Below are 17,966 nucleotides of genomic sequence, written 5' to 3' on the forward strand. Positions count from 1 at the left end.
GAGATGACATAAGGGCAATGGTCATGGATATGCGAAAACAATTAAATACAACAGACGAAACATGTACCAAAGCATCTTATTTCCTGAACTCTGCCTCTAAAGCAAGTTTATGTAATTTATAGTGCCTGATGAACGTGTTAGAAACAACTATATGGCAGTCCAACAAACTTGGCTGCTTGTCAAGTAGAAAGAACCACTGTCAAGAGCTGTTTGTCAAATAGGATATAGAATTTCTTGGCCAAGTGTGATTGGACACACAAGGAATTTGTCTTTGGTGCATGTGCTCTCAGTGTACATAAAAAGAAAAAAAATACATTCATCAAGAATCATAAGATACAACACTTAGTGACAATCATAGGTTACTAAATAAGCAATCAAATCATTCCAGGAAACAAATAAAACAATAGAAATCATAGAGATACAAGCAACAAGGTTATAGTCATAAGTGGGAGATAGGTAATAGGAAGAATGAGAAGAATAATACTAATATAGTTTTAGTAAATAGTTTGACAGTGTTGTGGGAATTAGTTGTTTAGCAGAGTGCTGGCATTTGGGAAAAATGATCATTGTGTCTAGTTGTTCTGGTGTGCAGTGCCATAGTATTGTTTTGAGGGTAGAAGTTGAAACAATTTATGTCCAGGATGTGAAGGATCTGTAAATATTTTCACAGCTTTCTTTTTGACTTGTGCAGTATATAGGTCCTCAATGGAAGGCAGGTACCCACCGGACATAAACTGTTTCAACTCCTTCCCTCAGAACGATGCTATAGAGCACTGTACACCAGAACAACTAGACATAAGAAAAGTTTTTTTCCGGCCATCACTCTGCTAAACAAATAATTCCCTCAACATTGTTCAACTATTTACAAAGTGTACACTACTATTACTGTTAATCTTCTCATCATTCCTTATCAGCCATCCCCTCCCACTTGTGATTGTAGGACTGTAACTTCGTCGCTTGTACCCTTACGATTTATATTGACTGTTTCCTAGTATGATTTGATTGTACCCTATGACTATCATTAAGTGTTGTACGTTATGATTCTTGATTCTTAACAAATGTACCTTTTCTTTATGTATATTGAGAGTATTTACACCAAGACAATTCCTTGTGTCCAATCATACTTGGCCAATAAAGTATTCTATTCTATTGTTTTTCTGCAGGTCTAATTACTGTATCCGTTGAAGTCTGTGTCTGTCTTGTTTCGTTGCAGAGCCAAACCAGACAGTTATAGAGGTGCAGATGACAGACTCAATAATTCTTCTGTAGAACTGAATGAGTTCTTTGGGCAGTTTGAGCTTTCTGAGTTGGCGCAGAAAGAACATTCTTTGTTGTGCTTTTTTGATGACGTTTTTGATGTTAGGTGTCCATTTTAAATCTTCAGAGATGACAGAACCTAGAAACTTGAAGGTGTCTGTTGATAGTGTGTTGTCTAGTATTGAAAGAAGTGATAGTATAGGAAGGCTTCTCTTAAAATCTACTACTATTTCTACAGTATTGAGTATATTTAGTCAAGATTGTTCTGGTTGCACCACAAGGCTAGTTGTTCAGCCTCCCGTCTGTATGCAGATTCGTTATTGTCTCGAATGAGACCAATCACTGTTGTATCATCTGCAAACTTCAGTACTTTAACAAAGGGATCTTTTGAGATGCAGTCATTAGTATATAGACAGAAGAGAAGTGGAGAGAGCACACAGCCGGGAGGGGGGGGGGGCTTTACTAATTGTTCAGGTATCTGATGTGATTTTGCCTAGCTTCACCTGCTGCTTCCTGTCTGTTAGGAAGCTTATGATCCATTTACAAGTGTAGTCAGGTACAGCTAGCTGATTTAGTTTAGTTAAAAGAATATCTGGAATAATGGTATTGAATGCTGAGCTGAAGTCTACAAGGAGGACCCTTGCAAAGGTCTTTGGAGATTCAAGATGTTGTAAGATGTAGTGCAGAGTCATATTAACAGCATCATCTGTCGACCTATTTGTTCGGTAGGCAAATTATAAGGAGTCTAACAACGGATCCATGATGGTTTTCAGATGGGCTAGCACTAGCCTTTCAAAGGTTTTCATAACTACATATGTTAGAGCAACCAGTGTGAAGTCATTCCTTGGTGGAAGGTTTCTTCAGCACTGAGATGATAGTAGAGCGTTTGAAGGAAGAAGGAACATAGCACATCTCTTGTGATTTTATTAAAGATTTGGTATGTATATTTTCATATGCAGAATGTATTGAGTTTTGTGCCATGTGAAGCTTCATTTGTTGAATCATCATGGCAGTAAAATCTTTCCACCAAGGATTCAAAGAAGCTAGATGCATTAAAAATGCACCAAGACATTTTAAAAATTCTTGCATGTCCTATTGCATATATCCAGTTTATATCATTCTGGCTCTGTTGGTAAGATTTTAAAGAAAGGAAGTTAAAATATATCCTGGGTGCTAGAAGAAATGAATTTGTTTTAGAAAGAAAATATAACGATGAAGCAATAATTTCCATGTGAGATACATAAATAGTTAGCCTTAGAGGAGCATGTTTTAATATGTATAACCTGAGAACAAATGACATAACTCTTATGATTGAAATATTGAAAACTTGAGGATATAGCTAGTTCAAAAGAACATAAGAAATAGAAAGAATGGAAATCCTCCACAGAAATCTAAGACAGCAAAGATAGTGATGCTGTCGAAAACATTAAATGCCATGCTAGGAAAAGATAATGTAGAAAAGGTTGAGAATTTGTTTTTTAAAAAAGGAGAAAGTTAAATAAAATTGCAAACAATTTCAACAACCACAAAAAGATAGCAGTAGCATCTTGTAACATTAGACAAAGGCTAAAAGACTAGACCAATAAAGATTGGAAATAAAAGAAACAAACCAAAACAAATTTACACATGTTAAAAATGGAAAGCAAGTCAGGTCACAAATAAGATTACTTAAAATTGGAACTATAGAGAAAGTATTCAAAAAGATAACCGAATTCAGGGTGGAGAAGCTGCAGTAATTAACAAAAGATCAGCGCAAATTTGTGAAGAACTAGTATTTTCAAACTATTTTTTATGGATTAACTTCTAATTCTGGGAATATTCTTAAAAACATACAGAAAAACTGTAACAGATTTAGAGAAAGAAAATAAATATGATCGTGGGATTAGAAATCTTAAAGTTGAGACTGAGGCAACTGGGCATGTTCCAACAGGAGAAAAGCTGATCATGAGATAGCGAGATAGACAGACAGACTGACTAGCATCTGAAAAGATATTGCACAAAAGATTAGTTCCTCGTGTCCTAGAGTACAGGACATATAAAATGGCCTAATGATCTGTAAAGTTACTGGAAGGTTGATTTGACAGTAGAAACAATTATCAAGGAACATGATGAGTTTTACTTCACTGGATATATTTAAGCTTAGGAGATATCTTTATTAAGTAGGTCAACCTTACAGGCATAAGGCTTCTACTTGCAGGGGAGAAAAATAAACACATCCCCTTTCATTTTCACAGGGAATGTTTGGAATTATTGTTTCTAAAAGGGGAGCTGCCATAAAGTCAGCCTTATCAGGTAGATTGTTCAGGAAACACAAGACAAATAGTTCTACTTTACTGTAAAGCTACATTATCTGAATATTGTAAAAGCCTAAAAATATAATGCTCTTGTCAATAATTTGAAATTACAGCAGCATTGAATGAAAGGACTTATAGCCTGTACCCCAAGTTACAGCCGTTGCAGCAACCCCATAGTCATGTCAACAAAATTCAAACACTTTGTAATCCACCCATCCTTATGACCAACCACAAGGATGCTGCAGCACTCCCACCTATCTTCCACCCTATCTTGGGTACTTCAGAGGGTACTTGAAGGAGTGGGGAGCCCTGGGAGATCCAGGGCAGACCATGTGTAAGTTGGAGAAGTGCTTGAGTGCAGACCTGGAACTGTGCCAGGCCTCTCAGGGCCTCCTCCACTCCGAGGCACCTGGTGGTCCCCTTAATGACCACAACAGGGACAGCAGGGATTTCTGCCAGGCTCAAGGAGCTAAACAACAGTTAGGCAGCCCGCCCCCACTCTCCACCTCAATAAAGACTTTTCAGAAGCTGAAAAAGGCTGATATTCTAGAGGGTTTTGAGAAAGCTATCATTCACCACAATTATGGGAGGGGGTTGTTTTCTTATTTTTCCTGTTGGGATTGATTTTAAGGTTTTTGTGTTGTTTGGGTAGCAGGTATTTATTTAACTATTTTCTTACTGTGTATGATATTACAGCACATTTGGTAGCTATAACAAAAGGATGACACTTAGAAATCTGCATTAACAAAATTTACATTTGTCAATTACAAAAAGCCACACTACTTGGATGAGCACATCCTAGATTTTTGGAAAGAACCTAACATGAATGAGAGCCAATACCAACTAAAAACTGGTAGCTGTGATTTCATTTTGTTATATAATATATATAATAACAACAGCCATAATGTACATTACAGGGAAGGAATCTTTTCTGCAGCGTAACTTACTATATCCCTTATTTTCCATACCTGTTAGGTTAATATTAGGAGCATCCAAGTCTCTGTTGGGAGTCTCTGCAGGATGCTCATGTATGAAAGGAATATAAAAATACTCTCCAGAAGATTTCTGTAAGCAACTTTAACAGACTTTTATCTAATCCGCATCCACTGAAAATTATCTCTTCCTTTTAATACTTATAACGAACCGGTGAGTTTGATTGGACTAGAGAGTGAAGTTCACTTGAATTCAAGCAGTGATTGCCAAGTTTAATTACAGGACTTTGAATCAAATCAAAGTCCAATAAATTATTACACTAAAACAAGTCTCTGATTAGTACAAATTTGCTTTTTCACTATAGAAGCAAGAAAAATAGGAGAGCAATAAGACAACAAAAGTTAAAAAAGAAAACAGGAATGAAAGGTTGAAAATGAATAGGAAGATAAATTTGCTAAATAAAATAAATGGTAAATAAATTGCTAAATCAAGAGTTTGGTGTGTAGGTAAAACTTTCCTGGAAAAAGACTTAAATACTGTAAAAATCCGCATATCTTTAAGGGCCCTTGTCTAATTAGCTGTTGCCAACAAATAAATAGTAGTAAACCTAACCTAATTTCTAAACCTAATCTTATATAATCTACTAGTTTAGTACATCTAGGTTCTGAATGTATTTCATTACATACATACACACATAAAAACACATATATAAATATTTATGTTTACAATTTTCCTTTGCCTATTACCATTGAATCGGAACCAATTACTGTCTACTATCTATTGCTTTGAATAGTGTAAATTTGAATAATGTAACTATTTGATGGGATTACTCGCCACTAATCAAAACTTACCTGTTTTTATATCAATATGCTTGACAACTAATAAGAGATCCAGCAACATCCCTTTTCCCAGCAACCCTTTATTATCATGTACCCTGCACACAGATTAAACACATCATTGGAATCCAAGTCATGGTACCAACTTTGTCTTTCCTATGCATGAGCTGTTGTTAGGCAAGTAACTGATTTGCAATTGTTTTCATCATCAACTTTCATCATCAACTAATCACTCCACTATTCAAATTCAAATTTTTCATAATATTTTAAATCCAAGCAGTCATGTTATTATAAAGGACAATGCCAGAGCAAAACTAGTAAACAAAAATATCTGAGGGAAGTACATGAATGAGAAGAGTGTCTCTAATTGTCTCAGAGCCAGGTGGACCGCCCGAAGCTCTAATCTAGCCAATTAATATTATGGTCCAAATCTGCCTGGGACCATTGTCCCTGGAGCACCCTGGATTGAATGTGGGCACCCCAGCCATGAAGACTGGCATCTGTGGTCAGCACTAACCTGTCTGATTCTTTGAATAGGAGTCCAATGGAAAGCGCCTCAGATGACCACCATCGTAAAGACTTAAGGACCAACGGAGTTAATCTGACCTGTAAGAGGGAACAACTCCTACCTGTCTTCTGATAAGGTAGAAGAAACCACTGGAGTGACCTGGCATGAAATCTAGCCCAGGGCGCTATATTAATGCATGATATCATTTTCTACTCTCACTACCTGTACTCTTCGCTGCAGTCTTCTGCCCCTTTAAGGGCTACCACAGTTAATCTCAGCATCTCCAACGGCCGAAACCGCTGGGAGTCTCCCAAGCCAAAGTGCAGGAAGGAGGTGAGGACAATGCTCAAACTCCTCCCACAACCAGAACCTTGTAAATCAGCCCTCAGCCGACCCGACGTCCAATGACCAGGGCAGAGCCATGGCCATGCTGCCATTTGACAGCTGTCAAAGCGGTAGACCGGTTCCGGCTTGAGATAGAATTCAGGATTGGTGATTTTATTCCTAGTTTTCCAATCAATTTGAAAGGATTTGTTAAATTTGCTAGGAGAACAAATTAACACCTCGTCCAATAAGATGACTGAGTCAATTTCTGGGGAGTGTCATCAAAGTTTTGACAGACTCAGTCCAATCACAGGCAGAGACTGATCACCCAATCCTGAATGCTATCTCCACCACAATGGAGAATATGAAGAGCTGCCAGCTTGTTTCCTGCTATTCCTCAGCTTTCTTTTATTTCGCTCTTGTCTTGGGATATAAGCCTAGTGGCATGTGCATTTCCTTTAATGTTCATTTTGCTATCAGTTTCTGTTATCTGACTTAATTATCTTAGATCTACCCAGCACTTCTTGTCCTTTTTCTATCTTCCTTCTATCTTCTGTCTGAGCTCCTCACTTACCTTTGGCCAATTTTGTTAAAACTTTTTTAACAAAGGGCATTTTTTAACAAAGGGCATTTAGCCATTTTGTTTTACATGACTGCTTTTTTGATCTCACTCTCTCAACTACTTCTCTATAAAATTCCATTTTCCTAAACTGATTTTTACACATCCAAAACAGCACTTTTGACTATTGTTTTTTCATGCTACAATTTTGGGGTTATTGTTTTTTTTGTTGAGAGGGTAAGATTATACTATTGAATAAATCAATTCTTTATGTTTTGCAAACATAGCTGAGCATGATATGTAAACCAATGATTTATTAAATAAACTATAGTGAAAAGAATACATGGCTTAGAGGAACATATGAAATCATAAAAAACATCACTTTGAAACTGCTCATTAAGAAGTGTCTACCTTGGGCTCAATCATGGGATCCAAAATTACATTTATTTTTCTGAAAACTAGAATTCAAATTAAATTACTATCAGATTCTAACTCCATATCACAATCCATCTGAATTCATAATTTCTTAATACATTACAATGTTAACTTGAGTACTAGCTTGAATCATCTAGTACAGCGGTCGCCAACTGGTGGGCCGTGAGAAAATTTTGGTGGGCCGCAGAGAAATCTCACCCCCAGAGCACCCCCCCCAAAGCAATTATTCCAGGCTGTGCAGAAACACATGCTGAGCCCACATGGCCCATGGGAACCCTCCCCACCCACTCACTCCTTACCCGGCAAACTTGTCTGCTAAGTTGCTATTTTTCCTTTTTCCGACCATCATCTGTTCTGCTGTGTCGGGAGATTTAGATTACTAGGAAGCAGGAAATCATTGGATTTCTTGCTTTCTAGCTAAGCACAGCTGAACCTCCCTTAGGACTGAAGGTTTGCTTGCAAATTCAGTGCAGACTCACGGCAAGCAAATTTGAGAGACTGAGCTAGCCGATGGCAGGCAGATAGATCACTGAATGATTCTGTGAGCAACTCAGTCTGCCTGCTTTGACTGAGTTTGGATAAAAGTTGCTTTTTTATATAAAAAATTCAATATTTACATACATGGTGTGTTGTGAGTTAATTTTGTGAGTTTGCTTGCTAGCAAATTTTATGAGTTTGCTTGCAAGCAAATTTTATGTGACAGACTGAGCTAGCCAATGGCAGATAGATTTCTGAATGAATCTATGATTCTGTGAGCAACTCGATCTGCCTGCCTGCTTTGCCTGATTTTGGGTAAAGGTTGCTTTTTTTATAAAAAAAATTCAATATTTATATAAATGTTTATAATATTTACATACAAGCCATGCCCAGCCAGTCACATGACCACCAATCCACACCCACAAATTAGGCCACGCCCACAGAACCAGTTAGTGGTCCCTGGGATCTAAAATTATGAGTTTGGTGGTCCCTGAGGTCCAACAGGTTGGTGACCCCTGATCTAGTATATATTTCTTCAAATAGGTCATTTAAATAGCACTTTCAGCAAAAATTGTTTGGGAATTATAATTTAAGATTAAACAGTATTCTAATGTAGATTGCCTGATTACTTCTGTTTTCCAGTGGGAACAGCTAAAAATTATCCTATTACCTTTTTAACATTATACCCAATGTTTTATTATGAAATGTGGCCCAACTGACTATAACGCTTCAACAGATTGTAGTTTAAAATCCCATGTGCATGTTCTGTTTGAATAAGTCCAAAGATCTAACCTGTTGTTATATATTACTTCCTGTTCAAACATAATACTGGCAGAGATGTCACAAAGAAATATAAGTAGATCTGCTTTTGAATGTGCTAATGAATGAAATTATTCTTTAGACACACAATGTCTTTAAGAGTTTTTATTGGAATGTTTAGATAAAGAAAGGCTTACCTAATCGTAGCTCCCCAAAATTGCCACAACCAATTTTCTTTCCAACTCTGAAGTTAGGTCCAACCATTAACACACCAGAATTTGATGAGCTACCTCGTGGATTGTGACTTGAGCGTCCACTAGGCCTTGCCATTCTATCATCCAGTTTGTCTTTGTCTTTTTTTTTATCCATATCAAGTTTATGGTACTCCACTTTGAATGTCTTCCCCCAATCAAGATAAGCCAAGTCAAATGGGGTAAAGCAGAAATGAAAACATCCTTAGTTAAGTGCTCCACTTAAGTTACTGTGAGTTATGAAGCTGCTGCAGGCAGTCACTCTTTGCGTATTCATCCCATTCGCAAAGTGTTTTTCACTGGTAGCTATTACAGCAAAATCTCAATAGATCTTCTATCAGCACCATTTACTGTTTAAAGTGCTTCTGTAACAAAAATAACCATTTATTAAATAATTGTGTTGCATACAGCAGAAAATTAAAATTGTTAAACCAATAAACGTTTAATAAAAGCTCTACACAGGCTACTACATTACAATACCTGCAATAAAAAACAGCAATAAAGATACCTCAAATAATTATTCAGAATAATGCACACCAAACTGCAATTAAGAAGTTGCAGAAATCCAGGAATACAAATCAAAACAACTATACACTATAATATTTGCTCAATCCTAAACTTAATTTCAATCCAGTGTAATCCATATACAATAATGACACTAATCTAAAACCAATACAATTTGACTAAATGGAATGCTTGGGAAAAGATAAAATATAAAACAGTTGTAATACTTGATTTACCAATGGAATTTCTGTCACTAAGCAATGCAGTCATAAAGTGTGATATCGTGTGGCCACATTTGCTTAGTGACAACAATCCAGAGGCTCTGTTGTTGTTAAATGAACACCATGTCATTAACTAAGGATTCCCCTCAATTTTACCCCTGTATGATGCGAATATGCTATATCTGATAAATAACCCCCCCCCCCCAATCCAATCCATTCCCAACTTGATCACTCTCAGTTCCAAATCTCAATTAAGGAACTAACCTCCTCTGGAAGTTCCCCTGCTTGCCTATCCAGTCCCCCTATCCCTGCCTTTTGGGCTGCCCATCTAGTCAATACTGCCATCTGCTCTAGTCCTGTGGTCACCACCACTGCACCTACCATGCTGCATGCCATTACTGCACCAGCCAGGGGTTTTTTTGCACTGTCTTTTGTGTTGGTACTGTGGGATTTCACTGATGCTGTGGCCAGGTGGGGCTAAAAGGAGATCGTAAATTGGCTGACCCCGATAGACCAAAATTTTGTTCATGTGACTATGCGTGAATTGCAAATGGCCAGAATATTGAGGACTGATTGTAAATCCCTTCCTTCAGGGCCACTGTAATTTTGAGTGTTCATCTAAGCAAGGACTTCCTGTACTTTTAAATATCTGATCAGCCTTCAGATTGTCTTCAGCAATCCTATTCTTCCATCTCAAGCAAGCAAAATAGGATTTACTGTGTCTCAACTTTCAAGGCTCTAGTTCTTTACCAAGGTAAAGGTAATATTGCTTAACCACCCAACAATACCTCTTGTCTCCTCTATAAATTGAATTCTTTGAAAGTTCTTTAAAACTTACAGAAATTGTCCCGGTATTTAAGGCGAAGTTCAGATCAAATTTTAATGCTAAAATTAAATCTTACCCCAAAATTTTTTACAATCCATTTTACCCCTTTGTCTTCATTTTCTTTTGGAGCAGATCTTCGGGTATTTCCATTAATAAACATGTAGTCCTCAAGTTACAATCCCTCATTCAGAGACCATTCAAAGTTATGTCACTGAATGAGGGGGACTTATGATCAGCCCTTGAAATTTAGTTCACAACAGCCCGAGTCTCATGCATGCAATTTGGCAAGCAGCTCTCACAACAGTTGCAGGACCCACAGTCAAGTAATTGCCATGTGCAACCTTCCCTGTCAGCTTCCCACAAACAAAGTCAGTGGGCAAGCTAGTAGGAGATTGCAAGTTGCCTCGTCCCTGTCAAGCATTGGGGAAATCAGGAGATTCAGGCAGTTCAAATGAGTATAAAGATTTATTGCAAGATTAAGACTAAGAATCTGACCAACTAGGGTTAAGGGAAATCAGCAGGAGATAAGAAAGGCATTGAATGAAGGTGGGCTGGACTTAGGTCTCTTGTAGGTGTGCAGGGACACTTGACTTATGACAGGTTGACCCCTCTCAGGTTCAGGCTAGTCATCTTCTACAGGCTCTTTATTACCCACCTGCACTCCATAATGCCTGCCCACCCATGTTCTGTAGCACCCAACTACCTGTACTCTGAGGCACCTATCCAGAGTACCCATGTAGCTCTCACCTGCCAGTCTGCTTGCCTGGGACTCCTGCCTCTTCCCACATCGTAATCACATGAGGTCCTTGTTTAACAGTCTGCATGATCCTGGGTTACGACAGCAATCTGGACTGCCATCATTAAACAATGCAATCATATGATATTGTACTTTACAACTCCATCAATTGGCGATAGCAATTCGGTTCCAATTGCCGTCATAACCTGAAGACTACCTGTATGTGTTACAAAGTCCCTACTCTCATTAGAGCTAAATTCATGGACTAAACAACTAAGCAGCACAATTTGATGACAGGCCCATCAATATCAAAAACAGCGACCCATCAAAAATATGAGTGCAGGTCAAAGTATTTCAGCAGAGGAAAAAGGAATTTCAGGAATCAAAAATGCTAAACAAATCTGGCTTCTTCTCTGTGCTTTATGTTACTATTAACAATTTGTTAATTAATACTCCTGCTGTTCTTGATTAGTTAGAAGGCTATTTCCTGAAAGTGTTCACTTTAATTATCGTTTCTGAACTTAATATCTTAGAGTCATTTTTTCACCCTTCTGTAAATAAAATTTATAAATCACACTCACCCAAGAAAATGTTCCACCTTTTTCATATTTTCTCATCACAAACTATAGACTGTTTTATTTGTGCATGGCATCTGAAAATAAAAAAAAATCACTTAACATTAGCAATAAACACAATTCAGTATTTTAATATACAAAATACTGTAATATAGATACTTACTTCTTGGTGCAATTAGTATTTTACAATTTACCCCATCAAATATATGTGTATGCATGTAGGCTGATGGTGGAAAGTACACCAGCAATATATTTTGACTGAAAATATTCTTGTGAACATACTTGAGATGTACTTCTGACCTTTATGGATTTCTACTCCTGTATTACTCCACAATAATACATTTAAACCATCCTGGTTTTAGCCACTTTCCTAGTCACCTTTCTTATCACTAAAACTTGGTGTTCATATCAGAGTAACATTTGAATACTCTTAAAAGACAGCTATCATCAAGTCACATATTTACCTGATGAAGAATCAGTATAATTCTTGCAAAGACAAGATCTACTGTATACCTTTTTAGGCTTTCGGTGTTCACTAGAACTGTGTGATCCAGCATATTTCATTCTTTCAAAAGGAACATGTCTTAAAACTTATCAATTCCAGTGGCTTTCTTATACAATGAACACAGGAATCACTTCATGGAAAAACAGGATTCTTGGAAGACAGGGTGGTTTAAAATGTTTTCTATTTTTTTCTGGTAATCTAAGCTTTAAAGGTATTGTCTATAGCAGGGTTGTCAAACTTGCGGCCGTGGGCCGGATGCGCCACGTGCTGGCCATGCCTATGCCTGGTTTAGTGAAGAGGGGAAAAGTCCCGATAGGTCACATGATGTCGCCATGACGATGAGTTCAACACCCCTGATCTAGAGACATATATTATGAACTGCTGTCTCAACGTGGTCCCCCATCCCCTCAAAAACCACCTTTTCTGGGATTCCTGTTGCTTCCCACTTAACAACCTGAATGTCTTGGGGTTGTGACAGCAACAATTGCCAGTATTACTGTTACTAAGTGATGCAGTCACATCTCACATTATTACTGGATTACTTAGTGACAGCAATTTTGGTCCCAATTGCCACTGTAGCCTGCGGACTACCTGTATTTGTTATATAATTAGCACTATTATGTTTCTTGGTTTGTTATATAATAAAAGTGAATACAAATAATTATTGTTTAGCATAAATAATTATGCTACAAATTGCATAGGTATTTCATGCAACTAATGTTTTATAAAATATTATTATAATTCCATTTTACCTTGTGATGTCCTAGGACTACTTACAATAAAATCTGAATTGACTTGGTAAATTATGACACAATAATTTGAGCAAAAACAAAAAAATACAACAATGAAAAGTGTTTCTTTTTTAAAAAAACAGTTATACAAAGAGCTATATTGGAACCAGTGCGTTTTAATATAAAGGAAGTGTGGTTAAGAATGGGTTGTTGCAGATTACACTGTTTACAGTGGTGAAACCAAAATAACTACAAAGAACTCAAACAGCTCTTTCAGCTCATGATAGGGAACCAAAGGGCAAACACAAATGCAATTCAAAGTAAGTACAAAGAGATATGCAAGTAGGAGATAGGATAACTATAATATTACATATACTGAGGAAGTCCAAAGATGAAATGCCTAATGCTATATTACATTGTATATAATTTCTGGAAACTAAAATCAAGAATATTTTTCTTCTTTCGTGCAACTGGATGCAGATTTGAGATTCTAAGTAAATCACATGTATACAATCAGAATGAGTCCAATTGGAGTGCCACTCGCTTATAGTTAATATGTGGTTAAGCAGTCATGGATTATCCATTTCACAGTAAACAAACAGAAATATACTCCGTCCTCAAATTAATCCTCATACTGAACACTTCTCCGTGTTTTCTAAAACACTTCATTGTTTGGAAATATAGAGTGGGGAGAGGGAATTATGTCAACTTTTCTGAAGTTTTGACCCTATGGCCTGTGGTGCTTTCCCCAGTTTAGGATGAACAAATTATATTCAATACAATTATACAAAGCCTAAAGACCTTCAACATTTTTTCAGCTGGAGGTGGAGTAGAACATTAAATCTGACTGTTTAAACTTTGTCACTGCTGTCTTTGTTACATTAGTTGCTAATGCTTTCAAATGTTCATTCTAACAATCTGAACATTATAAAATAACATACAACATTTACAGTACAATCCTATATTTGTTTGCTCAAAAGTTTACTCCAAAGTTATAGGAGTTGACCACATATTATAGGATAGGATTGCATATTTTAATTATTACGCATACATGAAACCATGATTTAAAGCTCTTTTATAACCTAAAGAATGAATTAGCAAAAGAAATGAAAATGTCACAGGAGTAAGATTTTTCAAAATATGCTGGGTTCGAAGCAAAAAAACAAAGTTAAAAAACTTTTTGAAAATCTTCTAGGATACAACTATGTATTTTATTCTTAAAATCTTATGCTTGTAAAATGAATAATAGAATAGATTATATTAGTGTGTTCTAAATATAGAATTAATCCAATTTTCTAGTTTTAAATATCCTATTAAATATTTCCAAACAAGGTAAATCCACACTAAATTATAAAGCAAGTTCAACTCAAAATGTTATTCATTCATTCCTTATACAGTGGTGTTTAAATGTATTAAGTTTATTAAAAAGTTTTATTTTAGCCTTATCCAACCAAGGGGATTTGAGAAAGAGGGCATGGGGTGTGTGATCACAGGAGGCCAGGAAAAGAGGGTGCAAGCAGTATAGGGAAAGGAAATGTGTGGGTGATTTGTGGGGAGGAGGGAAGGAAAGAAATGCTCCCTGGAAACAATCAGATGAAAGGTGTCCCCAATGGATTAACAATTAGAGCAAAAGTCAGGGCCTAATTGATCAGGTGGATATAAATTCAAGGTTTGTACCTTCAGAGTTGTACGATTCTGCTAATGCAGCCTCACAATAAAGTAGAATTAGCTCATCTAGTCAGGTTTTCTCACTAGTTTAGGACTGACATTGTTGGGTCTATCTGGTTTAGGGCTTGACATGTTTCCTTTCTGGGAATGCTGACATTGTGCGACTGCTGCAAGGGAGAAAGCAACTTGCAAGCTTCATTGCTGGCTTACCCACTGACATTGCTTGTGAGAAGCTGGCAGGAAGGTCACAAATAGTGATCACATGATTGTGGGACACTGCAGTGCGAACTGGTTGCCCAGGTGCCCAAATTTTGTTCATGGAGTGCTGTAACGGCCACAACTTGGAATACTCATTCTAAGTCCTTTTATCCACTGCTGTCATAACTTCAGATAGTCACTGAACTAATGGTCATACATCAAGGACTACCTGTACATAGCTTTGATTCATTTTCCTTAATAAATGGACATGTTTTGTATGCACTTAACTGGGTTATTTTAGGACGTGGAAAACATAATTTCCACATTTATGCAGAAATATTGAAAATTCAAAAGGCTTCACAAAGTTTTAAACACCACTGTACATCAATGTACTTACGTTTGCAGAATAGCCATTTTATATTAAGCTCGTAGGTTAATACACAAGTAAAAGTACCTACATTTTATGGAACTAGTGCCAGTGAAATAAGAATGAAGCTCTTATAATTTTAACCAACTTAGGCTTTATTATAAAAGTCCAGAAAAACTAACTCTGTTTTCTCAATTTTCTCAAACATATTATTTGTATGTATTTTTTAAAAGATCACATATCACCATGTAACACTTTATTTTCAAAAACTCTGAATCTAAAAAATAAACTATATTACAATGAAGCAATACAAAAGCTAAATTAATCATGGTTTATAGATTGATTTAAGATTACTATAATCTTAATTCAAAAAAAGATATACAACTCAGCATCTTCCAAATATTTTGGATTTCAACTCCCATGAATCCCAACTACAATAGTAGGATTGTGAGAATCCTAGCCCACATCCTAGCCCACTTTGACTAAGAAAATGGTCTGAACTATATTCTGTGGTTATTTTTGTGTTTCTGATTCTGTTACAACTGAATGCCTCAATAAACAGGTTTTCCAGGGGAGGAAATATTTGAGCATTTAGCATTTTTTAAATCAGAGATGGGGAATCAACATACCTCCTAGATAATGTTAACAATCCCCACTAAGAATGATGGGATTTGGAGTTGGCATACCTGACCTTTAATATTCCCCATTCTTCTTCCCCATCTACATTATGATGAACTTCTTGAACTAGGATTGATAAACAGAAAAACAGTGATCAGACTTAGTTAAATGGAAAGCATTATATTACTAATGTTTTGCTTACAATAAAGAGGTCAATCACTATTTTTCAGCCTAACTTCACACATTTATTCATTTACTTATTATCAAATTTCTGAAAACTCAATCTATTACAATATACTATAGAATCAGACATTTTTAACACGAATTCCAAAAGCATCAAATAAAACAATATAAAACATATATAAAACCCAAACCAATATCAGATGTCATAAATACTCTGGAAATTAATAAGGGAGGGAATGTTTATTTATACAGTTTTTAATTTTTTAAAAACATCATCCAATAGGGATGAAGCCTCCACTCACCAGTCACAGTATTGATTCCATCACTGACAAGGCCCTGGACCTGAACATTTCTAGCAAGCCATCCATTTTTCAGCTGCTCTTACTATAAGAGCCCACAGGCGATAAACAGAGTTCCCAGTTAATGACACTGTTTACCTATAGTTCTTTAGGTACAGTAAACAAGACAAATCTGTAAAAGGTTTTATATATGAAAAGATTTTATATATTAAGAGAGACACTCTGAATCTGACTCAGGCAATGGGAAGCTAGTGCATCGGAACCAAGGTAACTACTACATGCTTCCAACAGAGAATGCAAGCCAGAAATCTTACCACAGGATTCCTGAATCATTGCAGTTTCTGAATTATTTTCCAAGGCATCATCCATGTGATGTTTTACAGCAAACTATTCATAAGGTAATGAATGAGTCTGTTTAGCCCTAACCAAGAAATATGAATACAGCAGAAAAAAGGAATTCTTCATCACCAGTTACCTGAACTATCAAACTGTGGAGAATCAACAAGTACGCCCAGTCCATCCATGAGCCTTTTTCAGTGAATTTGAAATACCATATGCATTAAGTTTAATTTGGTACAACTAATTTTAAGAACTGAGTTATTGTGGTTTACAAATCTTGAGTAATGTATTAATGACTTATTCATATTACTTATTCAAGGGATCAGGTGAAACCTGGTCATGTTTAATTCTATGTAAATCCTGCCATATTGTAAATATGTATATTTTTTCATTTTTGCTTCTTATAATTTACTAATCTATACTCATAAAACAGCAACATGTATCAAGAAATACCAGAAGCTTTGACAATGATGATTATATATTTCAGAAGTGGGGCTAAAATCAGTTGCCACTTCTCAAAACAGATTTACTTGTTTCAGGATAAAATTGCACATTACTTTTTAAAAATAGATTAAAAAAGAATAACAGGCCTAAACAGAAATTCAGTCAAGCATGGAAATAGGTTCTTCAAATCCAATATTAGGCAATTTTCCATCTAGTATCAAGTTTCTCTGAATACAGCAGGAAGGTTTGCTTTACTCTGCATTAGCAGCCTTTACAAAAATCATTACTGATCTAGCCAGCTCATAAACTCAAGAGTTTATCCTCCTGTGCAGAAGTTTTTGGTTATGCTACAACCACTATTTCTCAACCTGGGTGACTTTAAGATACCCAGATTTCAATTCCCAGAATTCCCCAGTCAGCTAGCTAATTTTCAAGCTTGATTAAATTTCTGATTAGCCTTGTTAAAACATGGTGGAGTGGGGAATTCTGGAAGCTGAAGTTCAGACATCATAATCTCATTGTACACATGTTGTACTCTGACAATAAAGGTAATAATAATAATAAAGTTTGAGAAACACTAGACACTCACATTCTAAAATCATAAAATACCCTAGCAAGTCTGAATTGTATATTTTCCATACACATTTGTTAAAACCATTCTATTCTTGAACAACTTAAGGATATTCTATTTTCCACCCCTGAAGAACATTCCACCCCTTAAAAACATAATTCAGAACTCCATAGTTTGTTTACAAAACATGGTTGACATAAATGGTGCTAAACAGTCAAAACCTTTGTTAAACTTTTTCATATAGCAAGGAGCGAAGTATTAATACATAAACTGTTATACCCTAATTTTCCAAGAACTGTAACATAATTTAGCAATAGACATAATGCAAGACCTCTTAAGTTGTTTCATGCAAATATTTTAACAAAAGTTAATCAAAAGTTAATCAAAATAACAAAAGTTTGTGAAGTGGCAACTGATTTCAGCCCTACTTCTGAAATCTAATCCCTGCTTAGATCCCTGATCTAACCTACAGTATATTTGTAAACCATGAGTTTTCATAATCTAAACATGAGAACAGTATTTTATGAACACATTATGAACCATCTATT

General features: G+C 36.2%; 1 protein-coding gene across 14 annotated transcripts in view; it reads right to left on the reverse strand.

Annotated features, from left to right (window-relative positions):
* Positions 1 to 17,966, reverse strand: part of CSNK1G3 (casein kinase 1 gamma 3) — a 65,809-nt gene that overhangs the window by 45,810 nt on the left and 2,033 nt on the right. For 6 of the 14 annotated variants that reach the window (XM_026720519.2, XM_087926905.1, XM_087926900.1 and 3 more), the window contains 2 exons: positions 11,502 to 11,572; positions 8,580 to 8,998 (listed from right to left, as the gene is read on the reverse strand). In XM_026720519.2, the coding sequence (XP_026576304.1) occupies positions 8,580 to 8,751 (172 nt within the window). In that variant the 5' untranslated portion in view covers positions 8,752 to 8,998; positions 11,502 to 11,572. Of the gene's footprint in view, positions 1 to 8,579; positions 8,999 to 10,931; positions 11,138 to 11,501; positions 11,573 to 15,593; positions 15,709 to 17,966 lie in introns of those variants that run through there. The other 8 variants (XM_087926906.1, XM_087926902.1, XM_087926904.1 and 5 more) reach the window with 5 other exon arrangements.

The sequence above is a fragment of the Pseudonaja textilis genome, chromosome 2 (genome assembly GCF_049901715.1).
Source record: "Pseudonaja textilis isolate UNSWEBS1 chromosome 2, rPseTex1.2, whole genome shotgun sequence".
NCBI lineage: Eukaryota > Metazoa > Chordata > Lepidosauria > Squamata > Elapidae > Pseudonaja > Pseudonaja textilis.